We start from the raw sequence: 17,603 nt of genomic DNA, 5'->3' as shown, positions 1-17,603 counted from the left end.
AGAGAAACATCAAGCACGTTATTAAAGTCCCCCAAACAAATAACAGGGGTATGAGGGGAAGAGGCAATAAATGAGGCGGCTTTCTGCAGGACATCATACGAGAATGGTGGAGGAACATATACAGACAAAAGGGAAAAATTACGGGAGTTCAGTTTGCATTCCAGAAACACAAACCTGCCATATGGGTCAGTATTGACCGTGATCAATTCAAACTGGACATTCCTCCGTATCATGACCGACACCCCTCGAGAAGAGGAGGAGTGAGAGGAATGATATGCCCAACCCACCCAAGGCCTGCGGAGCGACAGCAGTCTGTTTCCTTCTAAGTGAATTTCACTCAGGCAAATAATATCTGGGCCATATTTCTTAATCATTTTAAGTACCAAGGATCGCTTTACTTTATTATTAATGCCCCGGACATTCCATGCCAAAATTTTCAAGGCAGATGTGTCGACCATAATACAATCAGGGACACATCCCACAGAGACCCCACAGGGTGGAGAGGAAGCCCCATTACCAAAGTTAACCGGGCGTCTACCTGCCCGAGCATAGCTCTAACACCTGGACCATGTCGTCCGCAGGCCCCGGGCCCCGAGCCAAGTCCGCCACAGCAACACACCCTCGCCTCACAGTTTGATATACAGATATATAGAAAACAAAAAACTAAGAAAAAAAATAAAAAACCTACAGAAAACAAACAGCATCCCCCCTCCCCGTATACCTCCTCAAATTGTGGCATACACGTATAATAATATGACATCGCCGCATAGTCTAAGATGCAAAGATATAGAAAACAATAAACTGAAGAAAGAAAAAAGAAAAAAAAAAAACACATAAGAGCAAACAGCGCCCGTATAACATCCCCCCTCCCCGTATACCTCCCCGAACTCTGGCATACACATATCCCCAACAAAACCCTAACCCTGGAGATCCAAAAGCCTACGGCAAACCTATGCATAGCATAAAGACCTAAAGTCCCAATGCAAAAACCTAAGCGTATATAACACTACGCAGCAAAGTCCAGGACCACTAAAACAAGAGGACGCTCCCCGGACATATACTTGCATACTTTAGGCCCATGGAAGGAAGAAACTGGAAATCAGTCCGGAGCCAGCTGACGGACGCCCGGAGCGTATCTGTCCAGCCAGGCCGCCACCTCCCTCGGAGAGCTGAAGAAGAAGAATTTAGTTTCCCTGTCCGCCACCACACGCAGCCTGGAGGGGAACAACATCGAATAGGGGAGATTCAGGTCACGAAGACGCCGCTTGATGGGCAGGAATTGGGCCCGGTCTTTTTGGACATCCGCCGCAAAGTCTGGAAATGCCGACACCCTAACACCATTCCGAAGCAGGGGGCCCTTCGTGCGGCCCAGGTGCAGGACTGAGTCCCGGTCTTTATAATGCAAGAATTTGGCAATAAAGGTTCGTGGTGGGGCGCCTGGAGGTAGAGGCCGGAAAGGTACCCGGTGGGCCCGCTCCACCGCAAACTGGGATGTAAAGGAGTCTGCACCATACGCCTCCTTGAGCCAGGACTCCAGAAAGACCTCAGGATGTGCTCCCTCTTCCTTCTCAGGCAGGCCCACAAACCTCACATTGTTTCTGCGGAGCTTAGTTTGCATCGTCGACACTTGCTGAGAGACTGTAGACACAGACCGTTGCAGAGGGCCACAGAGGTCTTCTAGATTAGAGATCCGCGTCTCGGTTTCACCCACTCGCTCCCGGACACGCTGGACATCCTGACGTAGCAACGAAAAATCGCACTGCACCCTCTCCATTTTGTCCGACAAGCGTTGTTCGCTCGCCGCTATGGCCTCCAGTACCTGTTGAATGGCAGGGGCGGATGGCTGCATTTCCGCACCCGAGTCGTCCCCGGCCGGGGGATCGGGTCTAGTAGGAGGGGATGATTTAGGAGATGACTGCGTCGGCTGGGGAGTCGGTTGGCGGGCAAACTTCTCCAATTTAGCAGCAGCCGCGCTTTGGCCGCCTCTCATACCATGGTATCAAGGCGCAACCAGCACACAAGGTCCGGATGTTCAGTGTCAGGTAACACAGCAGCGATTAGGAGTAGCAGTATCCACAGCGCGCCAAATCCCAAAGCATCCAGCGGTGAAACAGGGGTGGGGGTGGGGCGCCAGGGGGACCCAAGGGCATATAATGTCAGGTTAATGTTATTGTAGGGCAGAGCAGCGCACCCAGGGTTACTCGGCCCAGCCCTGCAGCCCCCTCAGAGTCACAGTGCAGTGCAGTGGGGATATACCTAGAGGGCTGTCCCCAAGATGGCCACCGGGCCCACAGCCTCCCCTTTCCTCCCTCAGAATGTCAGAGCCCAGGGACCAGGAGCAGCCAGGTACGCATGTCAGGGGTTGCGGGGGGGGGGGGGGGGGGCACTCACCCCAGGTTATATCCGGCGGCAATCTTCACCGCGGGTTCGCGCCTGCGCGCCCGCGGCAGTCCGGCGGCTGTGCACTAATTGAGGCCGTGAATGCACGGACAGATCAGGCCCAAGTCACGGGCGGCAGCCGGCGCGGGCAGGAGACTCTCGGCGGGGATGTCCAGTGACGCCTGCTGCCGCCCCAGGGAGACAGGAGGCAGTAGCAGTGTAAGAGCGGCTGTAGCAAGGGCACCAGGAGGAATACAGGATTTATTGCCCGGGGAGCTCCTGCGTCCTGCTTCCTACCCGCTCGCCGCCGTGGCCACGCCCCGGAGATGACCAGTTTTAGTGGCATCCTGGGTGAGAAAGGGTCTGATACTGGAAATATTTTTTAAATGAAAATGGCAGGTTTGCGATAGGTTCTGAATGTGTGGTTTGAAGGAGAGGGAGGAGTCAAGGATTACACCAAGACAGCGCACTCGGGGGCTAGAGGAGATAGAAGTGCCAATAGATAATGAAATTGTGAGACGTGAGGCTGTGCGGGAATATGGGAAGATGATCAGCTCAGTCTTAAACATGTTAAGTTTAAGAAAACGCTAGGACATCCAAGAAGTGGAGGCACAGAGACGGCTGGTAGATTTGAGTATCATCAGCATAGAGATGATAAGCCTCTATATGGCATGTGAGGAGGTCTGATAGCATGTAAGAAGGTCTCATGTGTAGAGAACGTATGGAATGTTCTTTGGACTGACATATAATACAACTCATTGAAAATTTACTGAGTTGGCCAACCACATATCTGCATGAGTGAGGCCAGATTTGTAGTAAGTAGAGTTAGAAGATGACTGTACTTATAGGTAGGTAGAAGTCATTTGGTGACCGGATTGACAACTTTATCTGAAAATGGTCTCATCAATTGGATTGTTCTCAGGCATCTAACTAATTTTTGGTCCATATTTGATTTGTGATCAGGACAATTTAGTGATATAGCTGACATCTCTAAAGTTGTGTGACTAGGTTTAACCTTATGTACCTCTTTCTTTTTATTTCTGTCTGATTTTATTTCTGTCTGATACATGAAGTAATAAAACATTGTCCGTAACATATAGTAAGTACTGTGCATTCATACATTCATTCTAATAGGACAGTTGCTTGATGGCATGGGTTTCTAGAGACATATGACAGCATTGCAATTCACAATTTAAACTTTATTTACTCATGGTACAGAATGGCCCTTCTATTTCATGTAAATCAAGGCAGCGCAGGTCATATTCCTTGTTTTCTGTTGCCTTAAATAATGCCACCAAACACGGTTCAATAAATGTCAAGAAAATGTGACATGCTAACATTTATTTAATGAATATATAATGAATGTTACCTAAACCGCTTTTGTTTAGTTCTTAGTTATAGAAAATAAAACTGTGAAATGTATATGATAAAATCATGTACATATAGCAGTCTAAATTCCCCCACCCACGATCTTAAAGGGTAAGCCCAGCTCATGAATGACTAATATAAGTATCTCTGTGGTTTTACCTATTTGTTTCAGCATGTTGTGGTGTGGTATGGATAAATGCCATCAGATATGAAGCATTTATCTTCCTTTTGCTGTTTTAGACAATTTTCACCACAGTTTTTTCTGCCTTTCACCTAGAGAGAAAAGCCCTAGATACAAGTTTATTTCATCTATTTATTTATTTTTTATACTTTTTAATGTACATGCAATAAAAACTCACTGGGCTTCAGTCAAACCCTGGATAAGATACAGTAGATTGGTATATAGAAGAATAGTGAAGCATATGATGTAATGTACAGGTAGTGATACAAGCTGCAGTATCAATGGGTAAACCAACTTTGATAGCTTTAGCACAGGTATTGCAGACATGTTACAAGGGGCAGATGTATTAAGCCTGGAAAAGTGATAAAGCAGTGATAAGTGCAAGGTGATAACGCACCAACCAACCAGCTCCAATATGTAAATTGACAGGAGCTGACTGGCTGGTGCGTTATCACCTTGCACTTATCACTGCTTTATCACTTCTCCAGGCTTAGGGGGTCATTCCGAGTTGATCCCTAGCTGCATTAGTTCGCTGTGCAGCCATGAGGCAAAAAAACAGCACTTCTACGCATGCGACGTACTATTACAACGAACAATGTAGTTTCACACAGGGTCTAGCGAAGCTCTTCAGTCGCACTGCTGACCGCAGAGTGATTGACATGAAGTGGGCGTTTCACTTTCTAGGTGTCAACTAACCGTTTTCAGGGAGTGTTCTGAAAAACGCAAGCGTGCCAGGAAAAACGCAGGCGTGGCTGGGCGAACGCAGGGCGTGTTTGTGACGTCAAAACAGGAACTGAATAGTCTGAAGTGATCGCAAGCGCTGAGTAGGTTTAGAGCTACTCTGAAACTACACAAAAAAACTTTGTAGCCGCTCTGCGATCCTTTCGTTCGCACTTCTGCTAAGCTAAAATACACTCCCAGTGGGCGGCGGCATAGCGTTTGCACGGCTGCTAAAATCTGCTAGCGAGCGATCAACTCGAAATGACCCCCTTAATACATCTGTCCCCATATTACATCCAGTAACACACCTCTATTAGCTGTTTTAGTGCAAGTTTAGATAGTGAAAGCATGTTAGAATTTTATAAGATATAAAATGCTTCTGATTTATTACACCATATAATATTATGTCCGATTTCTCTGTATATTTGTTAAAGGGAGATAAGTCCTTTCTCCAGGTAGATGGCTGTTTTCAATAGTTTGGGCTTCCCCCTATATACTAAAGGTTGCCAGTGGTAGACCCCACCAGCAAAACTATATATATATATATATATATATAGCCATATAAGCAGAGGCACTCAGCAGACTGGTAAGTAGAACGTACAGCCTTTATTACGGTCCTACGCCGTTTCGGGGTGATACCCCGTCTTCAGGGACAAGCAATACAAACAACATACATGCAAACAAACAAACAATGTATGTTGTTTGTATTGCTTGTCCCTGAAGACGGGGTATCACCCCGAAACGGCGTAGGACCGTAATAAAGGCTGTACGTTCTACTTACCAGTCTGCTGAGTGCCTCTGCTTATATGGCTACACAAAGGACTTCACACATCCTGAGATGGCACCACAGCAAGTAATCTTTCCCTGCAAGGAGTGCCGAGCCTGACCGCTGCTTTTATATATATATATATATATATATTTTTTTTTTTTTATTTTTTTTTTTGAAAGTGGAAGGCCAAGCCGGGCTTCCAGTCAAATATGCGTGTGTGTTCACTCAGACACATATACATTCCAACTTGCCAAAGAAGCAGTGAGTAAAGTCGTACTGCTGCCAGCCACTATTACTATTGCTGGGGTGCTGAGTGCCATTCATTACCCACAGTATCGTAAATATCTGGTATTTCAACAACAGAAAATCAGACTTATTGCAACCGATTATAAGTTAGACCTGTTAATTCTTAAAAATCTAGTAACATTTTCTTTACCCAAACACATATACTTGCCGATGGTCACTGATGGAGCAGGGACAGGTGCTTAGCATCATTAGACCATGCCCCCTTGCAGTAAAATGATTTGTGGGTCTATCAACAAGGGGCAGGGCCAAAAAGACATGATCCTCATAGAACTGATTCACATTGGGCGGTATTCAATTCCTTTCACCCCCTTTCACACCTGTTCTGTTTCTGCTGACGGGCGTGGTATAATCAATTCAGCTTGCTACCCCTGGAGTAGCGAGGGCGCCCAACCCTTTACGCAGCTAAACTTGATTACTATGGGCGCGATATACGTGATATCCGGGATCACTTTAGAAAGGAGATTGGGCGTGATATATCATTTGAATACCGGCCATTGTGTCATATTAGTGCTGCCCCCTCCCCATAGACTTTACAGGAGAAGGTGATCACAGGCACGGCTACTGTAAAGACAATTATCTTCACCTCAAAAAACATATGTGGTCCTGTGTGCACCACTGCTATGGTTACAGCCTTGTAGAATAGAATAGGATGGTAATTGCCAGCCATGCCACAAATATTTTACATGTTATTAGGTATTAAAGAGTATTTCTTCCAAATAGCCTTTTTATCATGTTTTCTGTATGAGACAAATATATCATCTATAGTAAGTGTTTTATTTTAACTTGGTATATATTCCCTTCCCTTACAGATGGACTATTAGCACAGGTATAAAATGATAAATTGCAGAACCAGTCAATAGTTCAAGTGTGACCAGCTGCTACTAAGGAAGCACCACTACTGAGCCAAGACAATTTTCCACTATAGGCCACACTTTTGAGTTTACAGTATACTGTATGTCCCTGTAATCATGATGAAGTATAGCCCTGAAAGCTGCTGCATGTGTGAGTCATGACATTGTCATTCATATTTTGATGAATATTAATGTCACTGACCTACAGTACTTACTCTTGTTTACAGTTTGCCTAAAATACATCTCACTAATTTAATCACGTGCATATTTAGCTTTAGAGTTTATTATTAGTAAGTTCTGTCCCAACATGTCCAATTCTTTTTATTTTTCACACAGTTCTTGTACTGCTTCTTTTGTGGGTTTTAAAAAAATAACTATTTTTTTTTTCACAACTGATTCCTTTACTGTCAAAAAAAAAAAAAAAAGCACATCATCAAACTCTGTCTAGAGAGCCAGCCTAAGAGAATAGAAATATTAAGGGCTGATTCAGGCGTGAACATAATTGCTTGACCAGGAAAAAATTGTGAATCTTCGCCCATATTCAAAATAGGCCTCACCACTACTAACCATCAGCTATCAGTGCGCACATGCACTAGCCTGCGCTATCAGCACTTCCATCTGTAATAAGCTAGATCCAAGGCCAGCCTGAGCCTAATTTTTCTTGTAAGCGGATTTAGATTTTGGCGACCCTTAGTCACAATTGTGCACTCTTTATGACACAAACTCCCACACAATTAGTTTGGTCACCCACTTCTAGCAATCAAAAACAGTTATTGCGTAACCTTAGTGATCTAATAACTTCCTCAATTTATATGGTGATAATTTAATACTATACTCTGTGGTCTCACTAGGGTCGGTGTAATCCATTAAGGTAACTCGTGGTGTCAGCCCACATGGACGTTCTTCTTCGCAATAAAATACTATGGCCCCAATACAGGGGAAAAAAACACACACACACATTAGCCCTCACATGAAAAAAACAAAACTCATAGGGGGCGATTCAGAGCCAAATGCAGCCGTGCGTCTGTACACAGCGGCTGCATTTGTAGTGTCTGCATGCCGCTGGCTGCAGTGCACATGCGCGACCCTACACCTTGCGGAAATGCGGCCACTAGGTGATTGACCCCTGCGAACCTTCGGGGGGTGGCATTTCGGCTTTGTGGGGTATTGGCGGACGAAATGGGGGCATATCGTGTGCGTTTTTGGAGTGGCTGCGTGACGTCTGCGCTGGCAGGTGTCAAACTCTAATCAATGCTTCCACAATTACATTGCAGACACATCATGAGGTGGTGCCACACATGCTAGGCGGCCTTGTTATGTGCTGGGCGGCCCCCAGCATGTGAGGAGATGGACACAGATCTTGCTGCGGATGCAATGATTTACGTCCATCTCTGAATAACCCCCATAGACCCCCACATAAAAAATAAATAAATACATAGGCCCCCACATGAAAAAACCCACACAAAATTTACAGTTTACGAGGAAGAGGGAGTGGGGAGAGAGGTATGTGTGTATCTTTGTGTATATGTATATATGTATGTGTGTGTGTTGGTGGGCTACGGGTGAATTGAGTTTCTGTAGAACAGTATGTGTGTTTATGTATTGTGTAAGAACTGACTGTGTGTCGGTTCAAGTGTTTATTATGATACAACGGGATCCATTTATCAAACAATGGGGCAGATGTATTAAGCCTGGAGAAGTGATAAAGCAGTGATAAGTGCAAGGTGATAACGCACCAGCCAATCAGCTCCAATATGTAAATTGAAAGTTAGGAGCTGGTGCGTTATCACCTTGCACTTATCACTGCTTTATCACTTCTCCAGGCTTAATACATCTGCCCCAATATTTGCAGCTATTTCCCCCAAAACACCTCTTTTCAGGGGCCAGCCTCAAATATTAATTATCCCCTGAGTGTTTAATAGAGGATCCGTTAGGGGATTGGGCTGTAACCTTTCAGGGGTTTGGGTTTGGCATCCAGGACTGTTTTGTAGGACCCGGCTGCTCCAAAATGGTGATACAGCAAAGGATTGTTACTATTTCCCCCTCTTTATGTGACCAGAGCAATCCATAGACATGACTCAAGCACCATATCCAGGAGAGAACTGCGTGGGCCATTTATGCAGAGCTAGCAGAAGCAAAGGAGGCCTAAAACAAAATGCTGGAGAACAAGACAATTATGGCTTTTCGCATATGTAGAAACAGATATTTCCAGTGGGGTAATATACCAGGTGGGATATTATTGGGAGCTCTGAAGGCTTAAACTGACATTCACACCATTAATAATAATATTTAATAATAATAATAATAATTGTATTTATATAGCGCTGTTTCTCCAAACAGGATTCAAGGTGCTTTAAAGCCAAGGGAGAGAACTTTCTGTATCTCGATAAACACATAGCAAAGGCTTTGTATTACTACTTTCAATGCTATATAATATCTCTAAGCATGTGCCTCATGGGGGAAAATAGGCTAAAAAGGACAAGATACTGTATCTGATTACTGATTGCAATAATAGGCTTACTTAAGATTTCCAAAGAGTAACAGAAATGAGTCACTAGGGCACTTTACGAGCAGCACCCTAACTGGGCAATTTCTGCCCTTTGCCTGCCCCATTCTCCTCAACAAGTGACGTTATGCCAAGAGGGCAGGGCTACTGTCACCAGGAAGAAGAGCACTGCCTGGAGCATCCTAGGGATTATCCGGATGGCTCTATAGGCTGCAGAATTTACCTTCACGAGCTTCCCATCATTATACAAACATCCAGGGCCAGCATCAAGGGGTTACTGCGGGGACAACTGTCCCAGCCCGGACATGCTAACTCAGTCCTCCCTGCATCCGGTAGCTGCTGCCGCTACCAGGATCACAGCGCTCTGTGCTCCCTTCACCTGGTGCTCCTGGTGCCAGATTCTTGCTGACACTCTCCGAATTGGCAGCTCCTGCGGCTGGGCTGGCTGACCTCACACGATGAAGTGCTGGTCTCTGCTGCTGTGCCTGACGTGGGGAGGTGAGCACTGTGCACAGTACCCCCAATTCAAATTACGCCACACAGTAGTGGAACTTTATTCACAAGTTATCATGCGATAGTGTCCCTTATTCACGTTACATTACACAGTAGTATCACTTTACCTTATATATGTTACTCCTCACAGTAGTGCCCCTTATTCACACTACATCACACTGAATTACTCCTAATTACTCCTTATTCACATTAGTAATGCATTTATACACATAATACCACACAGTAATGTCCCTTACACATATGATACCCAGCAAGAACACGCCCCTTTTTGTGTGCACTGTTCCTATTTAAAATATAGAGGGTGGGAACACCAAAATGTGGACTGCTATGGGTGAAGGGTGATGGTGCTGGGAAAGGGGTGCAGGGTCAGAGGCAGAACTAGCGGCGGTGCTAGGGGGCCCCAGCCACAATCTTGCCTAGAGCATCATATTGGTTAGGGCCGGCTCTGGGTAGGACAACAATAATGGGGCAGGAGCCGACTACTTGGTTGAAACTGAAAGAAATGCCTACTTATAGATCTTACCTAGATAGTCAAAGTTCAATCTCTTAAATCCCTGATTTATCTAGATGTAGTCACCCTTACCTAGGCATTTCTCTCTGCATTCTCTTCACAGTTATTACTATACATTCCTCTTGAACTACCTTGACTGGGCATGTTTTCTTGTATCCTTTTATCCTCATTCCATCTTCTTGTCATCCTTCCCTTCACAGTTGTTGTTTTACCCTCTCTCCTAAATTCTCTCCTTGCCCCTCCCTATTAGGCTGTTTTTGCATTCTTCTGTTCATATTGGTTAAACTGTTCAATGAAAAAAATAAATGGAAAACACAACTGTTGTATGGAAATTTATAGCTTATTATATGTATTTATTCACTGCCTGATTCCAGTATCACTACTATAAAGGATAAATAAAAAGAAAAGAGACAGGTAGCAGAATATGCATGTTGGGGGTATTTCTGACCCGATCGCTCACTGCAGTTTATCGCAGCGCAGCGATCGGGTCAGATCTGCGCATGTGCCGGCACCGCAGTATGCTGGACGGACGAAGGCCGTTGTACCGTAGCGATCGCCTCTGCCTGATTGATATGCAGAGGCGGTCGCTGGACGGGAGGAAGCTGGACGGCAGCACCGAGCCACCATTTGGGGGGCACGGTCCAGCCAACGCAGGCGTGGCCGGACCGTTGTGGGGGCGGGCCCGCGGCGGCTGTGTGACATCACACGCAGCCCCTGCGACCTGGGCAGCGAAGAAGTTCTCCGGGCCAGCCGCAGAAGCTGCGCTGGACGGGAGTTACTCCTGTAATGCATAAGCATTGCCGCTGTGCGATGCTTTTGCATTTCTGTGGGGAGGGGTGCACTGACATGCGGGGCGGACTAGCCCTGTGCTGGGTGTCCCCCCGCATGTCTGAGTGCCTGATCGTAGCTGTGCTAAATTTAGCACAGCTACGATCAACTCGGAATGACCCCCATAGAGGATGCAATATATTTCTTCTTTCCTGGGTACACACACACACAAAAATATAGCTGTCTAATCTGGCAGTTTGGAATGAAAATCTGGCAATGTATGTGAGCAAATAACAATCAACCATTTGCTTTAAAATGCTGGAAAAAGGACAAAAGACTGTTATTTGGATAAATTGGTTTACCAATTTCTGCCTTTTTTCCAGTGTCTGGGTACAAATGGTCGATTGTCATTTGCTCCCATACATTACCAGATTTTCGTTTTATTCAGCCATATTGGACAATAAATCTGTGTCTTTAGGTGTGTACCCAGCTTTAGAGTGGCAGTGGTAAAGGGTGCATGCAAGAAGGATAGAAGTCCCTGCATTCCTTGTGTCTTGTGAATGCTCATAAGAAAAAGATTACAGGATTCCTGACAATCATGAGGCACCAAAATTTGTCTCCATCACCCACGGGTCGTGCATAAATGACCTAATGCATTAACTTCATACAGTAATAACCTCTTATATTTGCCTTAATATAACATACATTCTGCTAAATCTCATTTCAATACAGAATTGTGTGGGGCACATAGACAGAAACGTTATGCTTTATGCAATGAGACAGAAACGTTATGCTTTATACAATGAGACAGAAACGTTATGCTTTATGCAATGAGACAGAAACGTTATGCTTTATACAATGAGACAGAAACGTTATGCTTTATGCAATGAGACAGAAACGCTATGCTTTATGCAATGAGACAGAAACGTTATGCTTTATACAATGAGACAGAAACGTTATGCTTTATACAATGAGACAGAAACGTTATGCTTTATGCAATGAGACAGAAACGTTATGCTTTATACAATGAGATAACAGGCCCAAATGAAACGTAGTGGACCATCTTGTGGTCCTCTTTTTAATTTATTATTAACTACATTGTTCCATTATTTAAATAATAATCAGTCCCACATTTGTGACTACAATCTCAGTTAAGTTATGCAGTCTGTTATGTAAGTCCTGTTCGGGTTTATATCCTTAAATAAAATGCAAATGTGTGTTATGGAGCAATTTTATCATATTACTTTTTTTTTTTTTTATAATTACAAAGAGAAGTACCAGTGGAGGATAAAATGTGCTTATGGCACTCATTGTCTTTGTGTAATTATATTTATAAGGAATTATACATGACAAGGATACAGGTGGCTGATGATCGGACTCAATGAAACACTATATCCTTTCATGAAAAAATAACAAATAATTATTTTGATTTTTTTTTTAATCATTGTACATTTAAAAAAAACCACATGTATGATTGTATCTCTACAGGTCAGTGTGGAAGTCTTGATAGAATATCCATTTTTCGTATTTGGCCAAGGCTGGTCATCCTGCAGTCCTGAGAGAACAAGCCAGCTGTTTGATTTGCCATGTTCCAAGTTGTCAGTTGGAGATGTCTGCATATCGCTTACCCTCAAGAATCTGAAAAATGGCTCCATAAAGAAGGGGCAACCCATGGAATCAGCTAGCATCTTGCTGAAGCACCCAAAGAATGACAGTATGTCTGGAAATAAACATAGGTATGCAGAACAAGAGAATGGGATTAATCAGGGAAGCGTACAGGTGTCATCAGAGAATGGCGAACTAAGGTGCCCTGCTGGATTGAATGCCATGACCTTTGAAGCCAAAATAGAACCTGGCAAGCCTATGGCAACAAGGAAGAGGAGGTGGTCTGCCCCTGAATCAAGAAAACTAGAGAAGTCTGAAGATGAACCACCATTGACTCTTCCCAAGCCTTCTTTTATTCCTCAGGAGGTTAAGATTTGCATTGAAGGTCGATCTAATGTAGGCAAGTGAAACTTGTTTAGAGAAGACAAATTAGGCTTACCCTTGTCTTTTTTATTCAGATTACTGTACTGTAGAATAAATAACCCAGTATTTACATGTTATCATCTTATTTTAGGTTTATGTTATAACATTATTATAGTTGCGGCTGGTATCTTGCAGGAGGCTCTTAATGCATATGATCTTTCCACAAGTGTTCATTATTGTAGGAGTTAGGATTTGGGGAAGCTATTTAGGAGGCAGTCTAAGCTTTCTGCAGTCTTGGTGGAGAGGTTTGTATAAACATGGCTTCTGTGATGTAGCTGCAGGGTGCCAACTTCATGTTCAAGCGACTTCTTTTTCATCTTTCAGCGAGGATTACAAGGGAAATGAAGAATAGAAGTGTGAGCTGTCCCTTGTTAGAGGGTATAGCTTCATGACTGTGTTTATGTTGCGGGTCACTGGCACAAAGAAAAAGTAACAGTTTAAGGTCATTGTCATGTTGACAATGTTAAAAATGCAATTTCAATATATTGGAGTCATTATTCATGATCATGTTTCCTTTAATTGGTCTCATCATAGATTTGTGACTAGTGCCATGAATCATTTTGGTGTTGTGTAGTTTTAACATTTGTTGGTGATCCCTTTACCTGTAGACTGCCTAGATAATTTGAGTTTCTTGTCTAATGGCACTTGGTCTACAAATATAAATTCACCCTATGGAAACCTAACTGCACAATTCAACGTCAGGGGGGCAGAGGCCCCCTGTGCTCTAAAAAGTTTCTAATTTTTTTTGTGCTGTGAAAAAATTCAGTCATATGTGTCCTTTTAATTATTTTTTATTATTAATATTATAAAATTCCAATTGTGTAACTGCTGGAATAGCATTGCTTGCCTTAGTAACAAGGCAGGCAGCGTCTGACAGGACGCAGAGGCCAATATTAAGTTTCAAACCCCTCTAGCGGACTCCTGTTAGTTCAGGCATTTATTTTAGTATAGTAAGTAAATGTCTTGTAAACATGGCGTGTGCTTACCAAGGTTTAAGCACGCTGCCCATTTAGAGCATTAACTTAAATTGCTTGCATCCTAGGGGCAAACATTGTTTGTTCAACTTTTGTACTTTAGTAACAATTGGTGCCACTTTTTTGTTTTTAAAGTTCAGTGTGACACATTAAGGAATAAGAACTGGAGGAGTAATAAGAGATTGACTATTAGCACTTAAAATGCTGATCACACTTTATCGGCGAGCATCTTGCTCTAATGTTTGCTAAGTACTGTATCTCTCTTTTTATCTGTGTATTTGAAAAAATATATATAATTTTTTTACTTTTTATTTTATTTTTATTTTTTTGGAACACTGAAACCTACATGAAAATATGTAGAGCTTCTTAGAGCAAGATGTTGAAAGTTTTAATGTGGTTTCAAAGGGATGAATGTAAATCTTGACCTAGGATGTGACCGTTTATTGTCCCAAAGGACTACTTTACAGAAGGCACTTTTAGAAAAGAGTTGAAGTCATATTTGCGCTGACATTGCTTACGATAGGGAAATATTAAGCTAGATAGATAAATAAAAAAGTTGTCCAGTGTTTAAAAAAAAAAAAAGATGGACTTTAAACAAACAAAAAAAGAGAAAACCACAAAAAAAATCTTGCAGTTTGCACATCTTGAGTTTTGCATCTGAATGATATTCCTGCAAATGAAATGTAATAATGTTGTAGAGACAGGAAGGAACAGCTGAAAGAACATGGATACATGTAGCAATTACTTACTATTAACTTGCCTAATTTGTTAATGTAGTGTTTCTTTCACAGTTTCAATCTTTCTGTCACACTGAAACAAGTCTGAGAAGGAACACTGATAAATCACAGTGTAGTAGAGCCTGTTGTGTGTAGTATGTGTGTGTGCGTGTTATTGTTTTACCCCCCAACTTTTTATTAACCTCTACAACAAGCACCTATAGTCATGAGTACAAAAATATTTTGTGTAGATATGCATATTTTAACATTTTTTTATGTTAATGTAAAATAAAAGAGTAAATCATTAAAGAGAGGCTAGATTGCACACGTAAACATATACAATAAATGTGTAGTCCCACTTTGCTAGTCCAAAATGTAACGTATACAGTATACTATACTGCCTTTATTATCTCTTGTTCATCCTGTAGATGATGGTAACTTGCTCTTGTGTTTATCGCCCTCTTTTCAGTTGAGAATGTTGAGAAGTGTGTGACAAGTTTTCTCTGATTGTGGAATCACTGTTCTACAGAACTAGGTGTTGTGTGCTATGAGGTATTTGTTACTGGAGCCTCATATAAAGTAGCTTTCATGGCTCTGAGTTCCAAAGCTAGAAACATAACTTAGTCTATTGTGTTTTTTTTTCAATACTTCTTTATCTTTAACACAAATCCAATATCCATGTTCTAGTTTAAATGTAACTGTAAGAGATACTGTTTCATAGAAAATGAGTACAGTACTTGTGTCTAATGAAAGGAAATATTCACTGTTGTGTAGGGATTTCCAAACTTAGCATGTAGTAGCATTATAGTTCATTATAATTTGCCAATCATTTTGTGAATGAATTTGGTCTGTGTTCTATTTTTTTTCCCGTCTCTGTCATCAAAAATCACAAAATGTCTGCAGTGCCTCCATTTTACTGAAGTGTAAACCTCTGTTTGACCCTAATGCCACAGCACCTATTCTAATAACCCACAAGCTCTCAGGTACAGTTCTTTTATTGTTTATTAGTGCGGCAGGGACAGGCTATGGAGGGAAGAGAATAGGTTCCGTTTCTCTAAGGTAAGAGTGTCCAGACATTTCATTAGACAGTAACAACAACAAATAGGCTGAAATCCATTCATCAAGGTACACAAAATATTACACAGACATATGTACAGTATGCATTTATATCTTTACATGTGTGCAGGTATATATTCAACATGTAGATTTATAAGCAGAACATAGGTTTTCATTATTAAAATGGGAAAAGGACCAACATTTTGCGCAATAAGCATCTCTATAAAATGACATTAGAAATAACGATCATAATCTCTAGCCCAGAAAGCAATAACAAAACATAGTTAATGAGAAGGAAGATTGGCACATCTTGTGGCACTGACCCAATAACTTACTGTAACCCTCTGTAGCTTTAACCTTTCTTTTCTTTATTGATTCTATAGGCTATTACAGTGAGCACCGGACGGTGCTGCCTGAGCACCGGGCATGTGATGCCCGGTATATCAGTGCTGCCTGAGCACCGGGCATATGATGCCCAGTATATCAGTGCTGCCTGAGCTCCGGGCATATGATGCCCAGTATATCAGTGCTGCCTGAGCACCGGGCATGCAGTGCCCAGTATATCAGTGCTGCCTGAGCACCGGGGAATATGATGCCCAGTATATCAGTGCTGCCTGGGCACTGGGCATGTGATGCCCAGTATATCAGTGCTGCCTGAGCACCGGACATATGATGCCCAGTATATTAGTGCTGACCCTATCTGAATCCATCTCTCGCCCCATTGTGGACAACACATATATTGCAGTGCATTGATGTCCTCCATGGTTGTGGAGGGATTAATGTTCTACTTATTCTCCTCAGGGCACTTTTTCTCTTCTGTTTAATTTAGTATGGTTAGAGGAATGGGAATGTATAAGGAATTACAAGTACCATTGTACCACATGCAAAGGCAACAAAACGACACAGAAAATCTCAGTGTCAGATACACCTGAAAGCAAAGCCACAATTACTGTGGCTCTTCATGTGACACAATGTCAGTTTGGAGAATCCATAAGAGAAAGCTTCAGACAATGTAGTGCCAATCCTGGTTTAGAATTGATCTGATTGTAGAAAGGATTGATTCACTTTGGTGATACAGAGGTTAATCACCCCTGGAATCTATATGATCTGTCCCAACTGTAACAACATAATATCTGCCATTCCCCTAGCAGAGAAACAATGGGGAGGTGGAGCGGGGGGGGGGGGGGGGGGGTGTAACTGGGAAGAGGAACTATTACATGAGAAGACGAGGCAGTCTTATACATCTGGCAGAGCCTCCATGGTTTAGTCTATGCCTGTGACTGTTATTTAACTTATAGTACACCTTCATAAAATACATGGGGGAGTAGGCAGAGAAATTACTTATTTTTGTAAATAACAATAGATGAATGATTTAGTGTTGAGTGAGTTGTTGGCCATCTGATATACACTATATAAAACAGGTATCTCATTAGCCATGTCCCACTGTAGCATTCAACTGTTTCTTATGCTTGTATGTTGTGTATAATATAGTATACACAATCACGCTTAACAAATACGTCTCTCACCTATGCGTGCACAGTTGTCAGCAGCGGTAAAGAGAGAAAATACAACAGCTGCATGGAGACAAGGCAAAAATAACTTGGTTGCTATGCAACATCTCTATTATCTCATCCTCAGATGCAATATAGAAGCTCTATACATGATGGCATCACATTTCTTTTATGAATGCAGAACTTTGTATCCTGGTATAGGAATTTATACGATCAAGGTTTAGAATCCTAGTTCCGTGTTTGTGACATAGGAATGCTTGTTGATTGTCCCCAGTATTTTCTTGGGTACCAGTCATGTCTATTGAATGTCCAGGATGCTTCGTAACCTCACCGTTTTTGTTAAAGAGAGATCATTCACATATATGGCCACGTGAATAAAAATGAATGTAATATGAGCAATTCATGTACTTGTTCTTTCACTTGTTACAGATTTTTACTATCTTTAA

At 42.6% G+C, this 17,603-nt stretch overlaps 1 protein-coding gene across 1 annotated transcript in view; it reads left to right on the top strand.

Annotated features, from left to right (window-relative positions):
- The window catches only part of ATXN1 (ataxin 1), a 455,781-nt gene extending 438,964 nt beyond the window's left edge, over positions 1–16,817 (top strand). Inside the window, exon 7 of the mRNA XM_063923210.1 lies at positions 12,361–16,817. Coding sequence (XP_063779280.1) covers positions 12,361–12,885 — 525 coding nt within the window. The 3' untranslated portion in view covers positions 12,886–16,817. The remainder of the gene's footprint in view (positions 1–12,360) is intronic.
- Positions 16,818–17,603: the final 786 nt, after the last annotated feature.

The sequence above is a fragment of the Pseudophryne corroboree genome, chromosome 5, assembly GCF_028390025.1.
Source record: "Pseudophryne corroboree isolate aPseCor3 chromosome 5, aPseCor3.hap2, whole genome shotgun sequence".
Lineage (NCBI taxonomy): Eukaryota > Metazoa > Chordata > Amphibia > Anura > Myobatrachidae > Pseudophryne > Pseudophryne corroboree.
Note: the sequence above shows the minus strand (reverse complement) of the source record. Positions and strands in the feature narration are given on the sequence as shown.